The 16,133-nt window shown below is 43.6% G+C and overlaps 1 protein-coding gene across 3 annotated transcripts in view; it reads right to left on the bottom strand.

The window, feature by feature from the left end:
* NUP85 (nucleoporin 85) overlaps positions 1-16,133 on the bottom strand; it is a 71,541-nt gene that overhangs the window by 44,154 nt on the left and 11,254 nt on the right. For 2 of the 3 annotated variants that reach the window (XM_068112825.2, XM_078776076.1), the window contains exons 4-6: positions 10,798-10,942; positions 8,490-8,560; positions 7,157-7,200 (exon numbers count right to left, since the gene is read on the bottom strand). In XM_068112825.2, the coding sequence (XP_067968926.2) occupies positions 7,157-7,200; positions 8,490-8,560; positions 10,798-10,942 (260 nt within the window). The remainder of the gene's footprint in view (positions 1-7,156; positions 7,201-8,489; positions 8,561-10,797; positions 10,943-16,133) is intronic. The other variant, XM_068112827.2, reaches the window with a different exon arrangement.

Here is a 16,133-nt window from a genome sequence, read left to right on the forward strand (position 1 = left end):
TTGCTTGGAGATAGCTTGGAGATATAGACCTATTAATCGCTAGATCATGCTCAAGAACTTGCCCAAATGAAATACCCTCTCCTCTGGCGATGGCAATGAAGGTGAAAAATTTAGGGCCTCAGCCGACATTATAACACATGGTCAAGGATGGTTATGGACTGGACATAGATCCAGCAATTAATTGATGGATTACAGTGCTCAATCTACACTTTAAAAGGAGCGTGTGTGTGTGCATGTGAGTTCCAACCAATGGTTGGTTGGACAGCTCGCCTAACTCCACTCACAATTTCTAAACTAAGGCTGCCAATTTAGGAACACTTTAGAATTACCTTTTATAATTACTTATTATCTCAAGAAGCGCTTCCGTGAAGTTGGTGATAGCATGATACGGGAGCAGAAAGTGCTCCATATTCCACAGTTTTGACATGGGAATGCCCATTTACTTTTATGAGTGGAAGGACGATGAGTAATGAGTAAATATGGGGCAGGTTTAGTGGGGTGGGTGGCGGTAGGGGGGGGGAGGTTGGAGGGGAGAGGGAGCATAGGGGGCAGGGGGTAGGGTTGAAGGCTTGAGTGTGGGTAGAGGTTTGAATCCTTCGAGTTGGAGGTGGTAGGTTGAGGCTTTTTTGTGGAAGTGCACATTTGAGTTTACTCGCAATATAAATGCAAGTGCGTGTGTGTGTGTGTGTGTGTGTGTGTGTTTGTGTGTGTGTGTTTGTGTGTGTGTGTGTGTGTATGTGTGTGCGTGAGTCACTGTCGGGGGTGGGGCGGGGGGCGGAGAGGGATATGGGTGGGGTGATGCAATCACCCTACAGGTATTGTGCTAGTATTTATGAATGATCATGTTGAAAATTTTCTGGAATTTGCAGTTCATCAAAATTCAAAATGCAGACACACAAAAAACATCTCTTCAGAATAGCACAATTCACTTTAATCAAGTTGCAAAAATTATGCAAACATGGAGGGGGGCATTTTACCTCAACTACCAATGAAGAGACCTTCAAAATGACGTTTGAATGCTAACAAGGCCTTTTGCGCATGTATTGTGTGCGTTTTCAGCAACTCGCTTCTGATGACGCTGGAATTTCTAACCTGCCGTTTCTAGTGTGAAATCTGTAATTCAAAGTCTTTATTACATAATTTTCAGCTTTTAAATGAAAGAGTAGCAATTTCAAAATGGTTAACCATAATTGTTGTTTCTGGGTGCAAATTGGACTCATGGAGATATAGGAAATACGAAAAATATCCATGGATGTGAGGTATCATGTTCCTACAATTTCATGTTAATGGTGGTGAAAATACATTCACACACGCGCGTGCGCGCACACACACACACACACACACACACACACACACACACACACACACACACACACACACACACACACACACACACACACACACACACACACACACACACACACACGATGCCAGAACGAAACAACATATATTTATAACAGCCCTCACAGAACCCTACCCCAACCCAATCCAGCAAATTTTAAAAGTTCATTTTAAACTTACTCTGTACATTCACAAGCCCAAGATACGTCCTTCCAATTAGTGTTCAGAAGCACCCAAACCGGATATGATGTCTCCCTCCAACTCGTCAGTTGTGCAGAAGAAAACCCCAGCTCTCTCATGTACTTTTCCAATAATTTTCGGCTTATTTTAGAAGCTTTGTGAGCCATTTTAAGTGAGAGTCCTCACCGCGCACACACGATAACAGTTCACATGCCCCAATTATTGATGTTTCTTTAGAGGTTTCTGCGCATATGCGCTGAGCATTTTTGGGCAGGTTTCTTCATTTTGAAAATCACGTACTTACAGTAAAAAAAAAAAAAAACCAACAGAACTTGCACATTTTCTCGATTGTGTAATACAACAACAAACAACAACATGCATTTTAAGGCCATTTTCCCTGCTAGAGCGGGGTTAGCCTTGCGGTCCCCATGACAATCTTCTCCATATTGCCCTATTTTCTGCATCTCTCCTTGTTAACCCCCTTGCCCGCATTTCTTCTTCCACCATCTTTAGCCAAGTCTTTCTCGGTCTTCCCCGTCCTCTACTTCCTTCTACATTCATTTCCATCACTCTTCTCAACCAGTCACTTTCATCCTTCCTCAACACATGACCAAACCATCTCAACCTGTTCCTCTTCACAGCATCAATCACAGGCTCTATTTCCATCATCTTTCGCAATTCATCATTTGTCTTCCTCTCTCTCAATGATACTCCGCACATCCACCGAAACATTCGCATTTCCACCCTTTCCAGCCTCCGTTGCTGCTCTACATTCATGTCATGACCCATGTCTCGCTCCCATAAATCATAACACTTCTCACACATGCAGCAAACACCTTTCCCTTCAGCTTCAACGACACTCCCCTCTTCATCAGCACGCCACCACTCAGTTCCCGAAACTTCTTCCATGCACATCTCACTCCAGCAACCGTTGCCGTGTCTGATCCACCTTCTCCATTCAGCATGTCTCCAAGGTAGCAAAATGTTTTCACACCTTCCAGCTTCACGCCATCTCCAAGATCCAACTCAACATTTCCTCCATCTGCAGCTCCCTCTGTGCACACCTTACATTTGAATGTGGCTGCCACACTGGTTAATGACCCTCTCAGACCACTACATTTTTGATGAACCCACTCAGCGCACATTGTACATTGAATGGAGTTCACTCTGACACCCTTCCTGCACACAGCACATGGCCACTTCCCAGTTCTTTCCACCTCACCACATGCTTTACCACTTGCCATAACCTTCGTCTTTCCTATATTCACCTTCAGACCTTTTGTCTCCATACATTCCTTCCACTTGTTCATCTTTTCCTTCAGTCCATCCATACTTTCCGCAATCAACACCAGATCATCTGCATACAACAACTCCCACGGTAAACCCTCCTGTACGTTCTGCGCCAGCACCTCCATCACAGCTACAAATAGTAGTGGACTTAGTACCGACCCCAGATGCACTCCCACCTTCACCTCAAACTCACCACTGTTCCCGTCCTTCGTCCTTACAGCTGTGCGCGCTCTTTTGTACATTGCCATCACTACTCTGATCAACCATTCCTCCACTCCTAACTTCCTCAATGCCCATGTCAATACTTCGCGTGGAACCCTATCGAATGCTTTCTCCAGATCAACAAACCCAAGAAACAACTTCTTCCTCTTCTCCATGTACTTCTCCTGCAACTGCCTCACAATAAAGAGCGCATCTGTCGTTCCTCTTCCTGGCATAAATCCAAACTGCATTTCGTCGATCTTCACTTTCTTCCTTATCCTCCTCTCCAACACCCTTTCCAATACCTTCATTCCATGCTCCAATAACTTTATCACTCGGTACGAGCCACACTCCAGAGGGTCACCTTTCCCCTTGTATAGAGAGACGAGGGTACTCAGTTCCCAATCCACTGGAATGCGGCCCTCTTTCACCACCAGATTACAGATCTCTGTCATTCTCTTCACACCCCAACTTCCTGCTGCCTTCAACATATCTCCCACAACTCCCGTCGGCCCTCCCGCTTTTCTACTCTTCATTGCTTTTATCGCTTCCTCAACTTCCTTCTCAGTTATCTTCTCTGCCGGTCCTAAAACGGGGTTACTCTCTATGTTGCCATCCCATTCATTCTCTGTATTCAACAGCATTTCCATATATCTTTTCCATCTTCCTTTAATTCCATCTGGGTCCACAACGATTTGTCCCACTTCATCCTTCAAGCAACTCAGCCCCATCACATCACACCTCTCTTTCGCTATCTGCTTTGCAATCCTGAATACCGCTCTCTGACCCTCTTCCAAATCCAAGCGTTCTCCGAACATTTTACTACATGCCTCCTGCGCCTTTGCTACCTCTTTCTTTGCAGCCTTCTTGGCTGCCTTATAACTTTCATGCTCTGCTTTTTCTGCTCCCGTACCCTTCGCCTTCTGCCACTCCTTGACCTTCTTCCTCTTCTCGTCGATCCTCTTTCCAACTTCATCATCCCACCACCATGTTTCCGAGTGCCTCGGTGGTCCTTTTGTCCATCCACATACCTCACCAACGGCTCCCAACAGACTATCTTTCATTGACATTCAACCACGTTCAAGCTCAACCACATCATCCTCGACCCTACTCAGCCTCTCTTTTAATGCCTCCCTTCCTGTCACCTGTTTCAACCTCCACACTTTCATTCTCGGTTGGTACTTCACCCGCCGAGCTCTCCTCGCACCTTTCACCCTTATGTCGCAGACAACCAAGTGGTGCTGTGAAACAGCCTCCTCCCCCGGGATCACCTTTGTGTCCCGGAGGTGCCCCCTATCTTGCCTACGCACCATCAGGTAGTCAACGGTTGTCGTCGACCCACCTGATGTGTATGTAACAAGCTTATTATCCCCTTTCTGGAAATGAGTGTTACAAATCAACAAATCAGCTCCATAAGCAAACTCCAAAATCCTTTCACCTTCTCCATTTCTCACACCATATCCGTAACCCCCATGAACTCCCTCAAAACCATCCATACTCCTTCCCACATGTCCATTTAGGTCTCCTCCTACCACAACAACTTCCTCATCTTTCACGTTTTCCATCAGCTTCTCTATCGCACACCAGAACTTGTCCTTCTCTTCATTGATACCGACCAACCTGCGGAGCATATCCCAAGATGACGTTCACCAAGAGCTTTCCAATCATCATTTTCACCATCATCAACCTATCACTCACTCTAGTCACACTCCCCACACTGTCTACAAACTCCTCAGAAAACAGGACACCAACACCATTCACGCCCTCCAGGCACCCTTGCCGCACAAACTTGTATTTCTGTCCCTGCCTACCCTTCACCATTCTCACACCACTTCCCTTCCATCTCGTCTCTTGCACACAACATATGTCCACTCTTCTTCTGACCAATACTACCACCACTTCTCCTGATCTCCCTGTCATTGTGCCTACATTCCATGTCCAAAACCTCAGAAACCGATCTCCACTTCGGGCTGTACCCTGCCCATATGCAGTTGTAATTGTGTTGGTTCTCTTTTTAGGCAATGTTTTTATGGCCGGATGCCCTTCCTGACGCCAACCCTCTTTGTCGCCTCTTACGACACGCAGGGATACAGTGTACCTATTCTAACCAGGGTACACACCGGGAACCAGGGTACACACCGGGATGTGTTATACAATCTCCAAAAAATTAAGTGTTCTACATTAACTAATTGGGTCAACATAACCACATCATCTTAATCATAATATGCTTGTCTGTGTGTATGCATATTTAACACAATTGGCTGCAAATCTCAGAAGTAACTGCTTTGTACGTTGCAGGCAACAGGTTCCAAATTGTTCGTTACAGGCAACAGGTTCCAAATTTCAGCAACGTTCGTTTCCGCATTCTTGAGTTTTATTAAGAAAACCCTCGAATCAATGTTGGTGTCTGTCAGTACTTCCGTCCGTCCGTCTGCCCGCCCAAAATGTGTTGGCACTCAAATCTCAAAGGTTATACATTGAAACTAGCTGAACCTTGGAATATACATCGGCTAATATGTCTAATTAATGGCTTTTGAAACAAATTCCGCCTAAGTGCCATAGTTTTTGCTTCTCAGTCAAACTCATTTTAACAATCATGAAATCCTTGTAAATACTTGGAACACACGTGCATTTACCCACACACACCAACCGAACATTATTACCCTCACCTGAGGAGAGGGTATTGCATTCGAGTCTGTTTGTTTGTATGTCTGTCCGTCTGTTTGTTTGTTTGTCCGCACAGAATAAATACGATTTTCTCTGCAACCTTTGGGCCGATTGACAGGAAATTTTCACCATAGGTGCAACTCCACCTGCAGAATATTTTAATGATAATTATGACGTCATAGGTCACGTGGTATGGGTGCCATCTTGGAAAAAACAAAAAACTTGCACCTCTATATCTCTGAAAGTGCTGCATAGAAAAAATTGAGACATGGCTCATTGTAAAGAACTCTCCATGGGGAATAAAATGTTAATGATGATGCCCTAGGTGCCTCCATTATGACGTCATAATTCGCCAAGTACAAAACTTCATCCGATAAAGATGAAATTTCTTGAGCATCATCCAGGGATGAATTGGAGAAAAAATAATAATAATGACGTCATCGGTCACGTGGTTCGGCCGCCATATTTGTTTTAACACAAAAGCCTGAAAAACCACTGAAAACATGTCCTGGCGAGGGTCTGCAATCTCTGATTGCTCTTTCTAATTTTTTTGCATCACAAATCTTCCCGGGAGCTCCCTGAATCCACGGTAGTTGGATTAATTGAAATCTGTTAATCCATTCTCAAGTTATGACATGGCAGACAGACAAACATACCTCCTTTTATCTTACTATAATTCACCAAATGTCCGTGCCGTTCGAAGGTACCACAAAAACGGCTCAACCGATCGCAATAATATTTTGGGTAGGTATTCCTGGGACCCCTGGGAGTAAAATAGGCTATATTGTTTTTCCAATTTTTCCAGGTTTTCCAATTTTTCAATTTCCCAGTTTTTCCAAACATGATGGAATAATATTTACCGATATGGACAGTGATGTGGCTTTTGTTGAAATTCTACAAATACTGTTTATTCTACATACCAGGAGAGAGTAGATCAACTCCTGACGAACTCTTCGTATATGAACGTGCGGCTCCGAAGTAACACGGCAGGGTGTGCAAAGCGACTGAGAAACAAGTGTAGCGGCCGCTTCCGTGTTACAGATTCGGCGCACACTCTTCACACAAACGTGTGACTGAGAAAGACGTGCAGCGGCCACTTCTGTTTTGCAGAATTCAATCTTTTTTCAAAATGGGCGCCATGTACTGTTTAGATTTTGATGATTTGCGTGTGATATGATTCAACGGATGTTTATATGAATCGTTTAAAATAAAAAAAGCCTTCAATTTCTGATATTTTGCCTTTTCATTTGGGCTTCCCAATTGAAGCCCCGCCATAGGGCGGGTACCGTGGCTAGTAATATACAATATTATTGGAGGATTCATTGGAGTTCGTAATACAACATCGAATTTGCAAAATTTACTTATCCATCAATGACAACGACGACATCTATTAACCAAAACAATTTTTCCAGAACACCCTTGGTCCAACTATTCCGCATAAAAGAGGTTATATTGTATAGTTGTCATGGATAGTTACCTGGTTTGCAAGTTCATTTTCTCCCTGGTGGTTTTGGTTTGAAGCTGTGAAAAAAATATAAATGTTAGCTGTGCACCTCAACAGTCTGGATCAAGAAAACATTTAAATTGTGAGATGTGGGCAACAAAACAAATCATAGAAAACAAGACCGAAAGTCTAACAGCGGTGTAGCCAGGCTTGTTTGATACTTTAGAGTTGAAGAGGATAGTATGACCTTGGTGGGGATACAGAGTTCGTTGGCTGAGATGGGAGAATCTGCAGAAAGGACAACAGTGGCTGCAGCACTTTACAAATCTACGCTTTATGGCCAGACGGAAAACTCCTGAGAAAATGGTACATGACAGCATGCATGGAGTTTGCGAAAAAGCACGTGAAAGACTGAGAGGATGAGGCAAAATATTCTGTGGTCTGGTGAGATGAAAATTTCACTCTTTGCCCTAAATGCAAAGCGCTACATCTGGCGGAAACCAATGCTCAGCTCATCACCCATCTAACACCATCTCTACCGTGAAACATGGTGGTGGCAGCATCATGCTATGGGGATGCTTTTCAGCAGCAGGGACTGGGAGACTTGGAAGGATAGAAGGAACAATGAATGGAGCCAAATACAGGTAAATCCTTGAGAAGAACCTGCTTCAGAGGGCAAAAGACCTAAGACTGCGGTGAAGATTTACGTTCCAACAGGACAATGACCAACAACATGAAAGGCCTTGAGTGGCCTAGCCAAAGTCCAAACTTGAATCCCATTAAGATTCTGTGGAAAGACTTGAAGATTGCTGTTCCCCGATGCTCCCCATCCAAGATGACAGAGCCTGAGAAAATCTGCAAGAAAGAACGGGAGAAACTCCCCAAATCCAAATGTGCAAAGCTGATAGACATACCCAAGAAGACTCGAAGCTGTAATCGCTGCTTCTATGAAGTATTGATTCAGGGGTTCAATACTTATGTAAATTAGATATTTCTGTATTACATTTTTTATTATTTTGTAAAAATGTCGATGAAAAAAATTCCACTTGGTCATTATGGGGTATTATGTGTTGATCAGTGACAAATAATCTCAATTTGTTTCATTTTAAATTCAGGCTGCAACATAACAAAATGTGAAAAAGTCAAGGGGTATAAATACTTTCTGAAAGCACTGAAGTGGAAAAAAATTACAACATGTAACCAGAACGGTTAAACAACAGTATGAATGCACCTTTTGCTGCGTCTTGCATGCTGGAATCTCTAACTCTATTACTGTATGCCTTGTATACCTCAGGCTGTGTGGGGACGTGGATCGCATGAGTGTTTCGACTTCCTCCTATATTGTATTCTAAATGATAGTACTTACACAAAACATTCTGAATTTCTTCCATGCAGTCCTTCATCACCGAACGATAATTCCTGCTGAAGGCAACCAGCCTGGGATGGGGGAGAGGAGGGATGGGAGGTATTTCTGATTATGCACCGCCTTTTAAAGAATACGTAAATCTATCTATAACAGTGATTCCCAAACGTTTTGGCAAGACGCTCCTTTTGTTCTTCATCAAACACCCCTGCCCGCCCCCTCATTGTTTTCATTTAAATTCATTATAATTTGGACACAGTAAAGCGCAGTCAGAAACCACACTGCCATGGCCACTGCCCACTGTCGATACTACACCACCACAGAGATGATTGAAGAATATGAGCGCACAGCTCCTTCCGGCTTTAAGTCCAGACGGGAAATTCCGCGAGTAGGTCCCACCAGCTTTACATAGTGAAAAGGTTAATCCAGCAAAGTGAATTGCAAGGGAAATGCTGACACCGCAATCACTATACCACCAATGATTCCAACATCCTGTTACCGCCACCAAGTAAGATAAAACCAAGCTTCTACTGTTTAGTTGTTTGTAGTTTACAAATCCATTAGTTGTGGTGTTATTCACAGGCGGTAGCACGCACAGAGCTGGCACGATGTTTGAAAGTCGTGGGGGTATTGCAAGATGGACAACATTGGTGTTCATAGAAATATCTAGCTTGATTTATCAATTTTTTTTGATATATTTAAGCCAATTTCGACATAAAAAATGATTTTGTTTTTTTCACATGGCCTCATGCCTCCCTGTACCCACCTCGTGCTGCACAAGAGGGGCATGCCCCCCAGTTTGGGAACGACTGATCAATAACATTGCTATTGCTATCAGCAAAGTAACAGGTCTTATCTTCCAGTGTTAATTAAAATTTCAGGTCAATTGGATGAAAAGTGATGATTTTAGGTGACGCTGACCTTTGAGCTTTTGACAAATATATATATATATATTTTTTGGATAAAAGATCGAGGCTCGTGTAAGAGCTAACATTAATCCCCTGCAAAAAAACCACAAATGGACACACAAAACATGCAATAAAGGGAGCGGGAGACAAGATGGGGAGAGAGAGGGAAGCACACAAGTACAACAGCAGAGAACAGAGACATCGGGAGATCTGTGGGAAGGAGAGGGCTTGGGGGGAGGAAGTATGGGAAGGGGGGTGGGTGGGGGGTGGGAGAGGTATAAAACACATGGACACTGCTAGGACTTCCAAGAAAGAAGTCGGTATTTCAAAAAAGTGGATCTGAGGTGAATTAATGGGGGTAGAAAAGATCAAGGTTTTGGATGGGGGAAGACAAGAGATGGTGGTGAACAGCTGTTTTAAAGACCTGGAGGGAGGAGTGGGATTGAAGAGAGTGAGGAAGTTTGTTCCAGAGGCGGGAGTAAAGAGGAATGAAAGAGTAAAGGCGAGCAGAGAGTCTTGATTTTGGCAATTTCACCAGAAGAGGGTTGCTGGGAGATCTTGTGCGACATGCAGGAATATTTGGGGGACAGAGCACAGATAGAGCTGGGGGAGCTAGGCCGGATAGGAATCGGTAGAAGACAGAAAGACCACCTACCTGCCTGCGGTGAGTGAGTGAAAGGCCCTCACAATAAGCTTAATAGCAGGAGATTCCAATGATTCTGAAAGCTTTGGTTTCAACAGCGTGAAGCCAAGCTAGGTGTGAGGCAGGAGCACCAGCCTAGAGGGGAGAGCAGTATTCCATTGAGCTGCAGATGTAAGCCTTGTATGTGGTGAGAAGCTCAGGTGTGCCAAGGAAGGACTTCGTACGACGGAGGATGCCCAGTCGGCGAGTGGCTTTGGAGGCCAGCTTGGAAATGTGGTTTTCCCAAGAAAAATCATGGCAGATAGTGAGACCCAAAAGCTTGAGTGACAGAACTTCTTGGAGAGGATTATTCAGAAAGTGGATGGGAGGGTTGTCCAGTTGGTTTTTTCGGAGAGACATAATGAGAGTGTGAGATTTGTCAGGATTGAAAGACATGTTCCACTTGTTTGAGCAGTCTGCGATTTTGTCCAGGTCTGCAGAGAGTGAGGAGGCTGCAGACTGCCGATCTGAGGGATGAGGAATGGAGCGGATTTTATTAACTTGTCTTTAATTATATATTAACTTGTCTTGATTTTATTAACTCGAAGACAATTAACTAGTCTTCTCCATATCATAATAAAGGTTTGATGTAAATTTGATGAGAAAAGCTCAAATGGTAAAGATGTTACGGCCTGGACAGACACACAGACAGACACACAGACAGACACAGAAGTGATTGCAAAACCCTGCCTTATGCCCGCAATGGATGGGCTAAACATACGTTGCTCTGCGTGTTTTGTCTTGCAACACTTCTTGCTGCAACAGCACGAAGATGGCATGCAGCTCACTGTACAAGCTGCGCAACATTGGCAGACTTGTGCCTCTTTCTCTTTCACACTCCACGATAGAGGCAAAGCCATGTGCACCTGCCCAGAGAATGCCAACACCTTGAATAACGAATGTAGATTCATGCATTAAAAATAGAAAATAGAATTAGAAACAAATGTGTAAATTGATAAATCTCCACCCACGATAAATGTCAGGCCCACTTTCTCAATTAAATCTCAATTCAAAATCACATAAGAGAATGCAAGAGATAAGAGAGAGACAACATCAGATGCTTCCAAGTCGAGTTGATCGTGTGTAAAATAATTTTCAAAGGGCACATGACCTTTGACCTTATGAACCCATAATTTAATCAGTTAATCTTTGAAGTGATTCAAACCAAACTTGGTGCAAGTCCATCCATCTGTTCAGGGTGGGGTTTATGCCCCCAGCCTATCAGATCAGTTCCCTCCGGCGCTGGGTAGGATGAAGAGGCGGAACCTGCACACTTTCGTTATCACTGCCATGTTGTTCATGGACGTTTTTTCATACAAAGACATGTATTGGTGGCTGTATTCATTAAACGTTGCTATTAAGTTACCTTGACCTGAATCGAACATTCATGCCTTTTAAATAGAGAATGATGGAAATATGAAATAAACAGCTGTCCGAAGTGCCAGTCTGGCAAGATAAGCGCCGTATAATAATTAATAAGTGCATATCTGATATGCTGCTTCAAAAAATACTATTACGGATACGGTGTGAGCACACCGGGCTCACGAGATACTTACTCGGACTCGTTGCTAGATCACCGACCCTGAGGCCACCAAGCCACGGACCCCGATGGGTTGTTAAACAACAGTGGATGCTGGTTAAAGTAGTTAAGTCAAGCAGGGTCCTCACACCCTCAGTCGCGTTACCTTACTTTTGTAGTTAACCAATTTAACTAGGAAACCACAACCTCAACATCCCCATCTACTTATTACGGATGAGCGAACCAGTGGGGCACAAACTTCCCATATATCTATTGCGTACATGCTGTGCCAGACCAATGAAGGAAAGGACAACCAAGCAGATTTGAAAGACGTTTATCAGGCCCAAAACAGCAATCATTTATTTACACAGTCAGGCAATTCATGAGCAAATATTACAAGCAGGCAAAGACACAGGAGAGCAAGCTTGACCCCGAGCACATGTTTTTCCCCTGATACAGACTTATTTACCTAGGGGTGAACATGACAGACAGGCAAAAAGAGAGGAAGAAGAAGACAGAGAAAGGGCGCATCGTGTGTTTACGGTGCCTCGCTTACCAGACACAAACAAGCGGGGTTATGTTGGTCCAAATTGCAGGGAAGGGAGGGAAAAGGAGGAGAGATGCAGTGGGAATGGCGATGCAGTGTCGGATATTGTGTATTGCTGGAGGCCCCGGGTCGGGAATCCCCATGCTCCATTCACCCAGGTTGATTGGCACAGTGGCACACCGTCTGTAGTCCGGTAAGCTGGAAATAATTTACAAACAGGAATAGCTGCAGCCCTAGTGGATCAGATAGGCAAGTGGCAGAGGCTCGTCCAGACTTTGGGAAGGCAAGCTCAGCAGTCCTCGTTCAGGGTAGGCAGGCTTTCTCCAGGTTCCTTCGTCCAAATGACTCCGTTCCTTGTCTCTGGCATGGACGTCTGGAGGTCCATCCCAGCCACTCGTGGGCTCTATTCATTAGTTCCTTGCTATCAGAGTCTGAGTTCCTTCCAGAAGAATCCCCTGCTACTGACCAATGGATACCCTTCTGGAAGAATCTTCCGACACGGTAATATCCACCTTAGCGCTTATAGCGACCCTTTATGTAAAAAGTGTCGTGTTGTGTTTTAAAAGGGGAAACTGCAGGGAAGGAAGGAAAGGGATTTATTTAAACCATAGGATTAACTATGCTCTTCACTATTTTGAGACGACAAGTGAAGGATTTGGAGGTTGGACGAAGAAGGAATGTTTCAGAGGAGAGCATGGGAAATCGAGGTTGGAAAGCGAAAGGGTTGAGGAATAGGTGATGGATTAGAGGACTGAAAGATGGACCAATGAATTGATGGATCTAAAAAAGGATTGAAAGTGGAGGGGGATGGGGGGGGGGGTGCAGGGATGGATGGGGGGAGGAGGGGAAAATCACACCAGAGATTAAACATGCTAATCTCAACGCATCCCCTCCCAATCCCCTGCACACGGGGCAGGGACCTATGTACGTACGGACACATACTAATGAAATAACTAACTCAAGATTTCCCGACGTGTTAATGGATGCTTTCCCCAGGGTCCTTTCCCACAACCGTAATACTACGTTTTTTTGTTTTTTTTATGTATACGTCTTTACCCTTTCTCAGTAAGTTATTCTTTACTCTTTCTCAAAACTGATTAATTCGTCAGTTAAAGCTGAACAATAAATGGAACGTAATTACTACATTTATTTATGCTGTCAAAGTGGTTGTTGGTGTTGTTGTTTAATGTAATTGCCGAGATCTTTAACTTACGTTGGACGAAATGTTTTTTTGTGAGGGTTGGGGTGGGAGGAGGCGGGGATAATCTAACAAAATTATTCTCAGACAAATCTTTAACTGGCGTTGGATTACTGGTAATTTTTTTTTTTACGTCTTTTCAGCAACAAAAGCGCTATTACTTAAAATGTGCGCGTTTTTAATGGCACAGAACTAAGTTAAAGGTTTGTTTAAGATAAGCACTCTTTCATTCATGTACAGTCACGTGAAAAAGTAAGTACACCCCATGTAAAGTTTTGACTTTATCAACATATTTCAACATGCAGCTATTTGATCTTCATTTCAACAATATTGATAGATAAAGGTGATAAAATATAACAAATATTATGAAACATTTACATTTTGTAGTCCATTGTATAATTTAAATAAACATAAATGGAAATTTTGCATGTGGAAAAAGTAAGTACACCCCGACATTTACCACTACTTCAAATACCTGAAATTAGAATCAGGTGCACCAGCTCAGGTGCAAATGATTAGAACATCGTTAGAGAGGATCTTGGAGGAACCTATCTTATTTAAACCTCAGACATTTAGATTGGTTTGCTCTTTGTTGTCGAAGTGTGGGGCGTCACCATGCCGAGATCAAAAGAGCTCTCTGAGGCCTTCAGAAAGAAGGTTATAGATGCCTACGAGTCTGGGAATTGATTTAAAAAGATCTCCAAACAATTTGAAATAAATCATTCGACTGTCCGGAAGATCATCTACAAGTGGAGAAGATTCCAAACAACTGCCAACTTGTTCAGGCCAGGCCGCCCCAGCAAGTTCAGCCCGAGAGCAGACCGCTCATCACAGGACCTACAGGTAGCTCTTGCCACTGTTGATGTCAAAGTGCACGAGTCTTAGAAAGAGGTATTTAGAAAGAGCACAAAATGATTTCTAAAGTGCTTAGAAAGAGGCTGCACAAATTTGATCTAGATGGGAGGTGTGCCAGGAGGAAACCTTTGCTGTCCAGAAAGAACATCAGGGCAAGACTAAAGTTTGCCAATGAACACCTAGGCAAAGACCAGCACTTCTGGAACAATGTGCTCTGGACAGATGAGTCAAAGGTAGAGCTATTTGGCCACAGTACCAGAAGACATGTTTGGCGAAAACCAAAGACAGCATTTGACCACAAGAACCTGATACCAACTGTAAAGCATGGTGGTGGAAATATTCGAGTCTGAACCTTGTGAGTGGAATATCTTGAAAAATAAGCGAAGTACCAACTTCTAATCTGGTGTGTGGGTGTATCTATGCATAAGGAAGAACGCTATTGAAAATTGGGTCGCCACGTCAAAATCCAGGATGGCCGCCTTGCATCTTCCACTTTGTCAACTCGCATCACTTCACGACGGGGGACCTAGGCGTAATGCTTGTTTTTTGTGTGAGGGGGGTGCAGGGAGTAGGAAGAGGGAGGGGAAGGATCTTTCACTCAAACAAAGGGCTTTCACTCAGAGTAGTTAATGCATGGAATAGTTTCCCTGGGAAAGTAGTGTCAGCAGAAAGAGTAGATAGTTATATTTGAATTAGATAGGTACCTGTAAGTATCGGAGACAGAGGGATACAGGGATATTGGCAGAACTTTTAGGTAGCTTGAGTGTGAATGGGTGATGCTTTCTACGGTTCGTGTAGCACAAGCATGATGGGTCGAATAGCTTTCTCATGTGCCAAAGCTCCTTGTATATTTAAAACATGGAAGCCAAAAAACAAACAAATTTTGTTTCAAACCTTTGAAACAATTTCAGTGACCCGGAATCCTGCATCGACCGGAAATCTCATAATAATTTGCTGTTTCACGTTCTTTGTTTTCCCATTTGTCACCATCCCCATTTTCACAACCCATATTAAAGCATGAAACACATAATTATGGATAATGGTTGCCAGCATCCTGAAAGACAAATTCTTTCAAAAATTAAATAAAAATATCGTTAAAAAAATATCAATAAATAAAAAAAACATAGAAACACCCACACACTCGCGACAGAAGGGAGAGGGGGTTACGGGGGAAGTAGCGGGGGAGGCGGGAAGGTTAAATTGGAGGTAGCCATCCAATCTTAGTACAGGAGAACATTCCCATGCACACTCCACCTACAAATACCAAGTTTCAATGCATTTCTTCCCACAAACAAACAAGACACGCATTTTTCAACAGATTCTCCACATATCGATGATGACTATAGTTTTAAATACTCTCGGACCCTGCTATTCGCGGGGGATACGTTCCTGGAAAATGCCGTGAATTATGAAACCGTGATTGGCGGGCATTGCTTCAATGGAAAAAGGGGGGGGATAGGTTCCTGAGTCGCAAAAATCCACGAATAGAGAGGAACAACCCGCGAATGGCAAGGCAAAATCCACAAATGGTGAGGCAAATCCCAAGAATGTTGACGATAATCCGCGAAGGTCAATGAAAGTCACAGAAATGGCTCGGCAAATCCCACGGCAAATCCCACGAATTAGGGTGATAATCCCGCAAATGGCTCGGCAAATCCCGTGAATGTCAATGAAAATCCCGGAAATGGTGAGGCAAATCCCGCGAATGTCAATGAAAATCCCAGAAATGGCAAGGCAAATCCCATGAATGTCGGCGATAATCCCACGAATGTCAATGAAAATCGCGAATTCATGGAACACGGCCGCGAATAGAAAAAAAAAACATGAATTTGCCTGACATTTTTCCGCGAATAGAGAAACAGGTCGCATTTTATCAACCACGAATAAGCAGAACCCGTGAATAGCGGTGTCCGACTGTGTCCACCAACACAGAGAATT

This window comes from Myxine glutinosa, chromosome 4, assembly GCF_964187855.1.
Source record: "Myxine glutinosa chromosome 4, kmMyxGlut1.1, whole genome shotgun sequence".
Taxonomy (NCBI): domain Eukaryota; kingdom Metazoa; phylum Chordata; class Myxini; order Myxiniformes; family Myxinidae; genus Myxine; species Myxine glutinosa.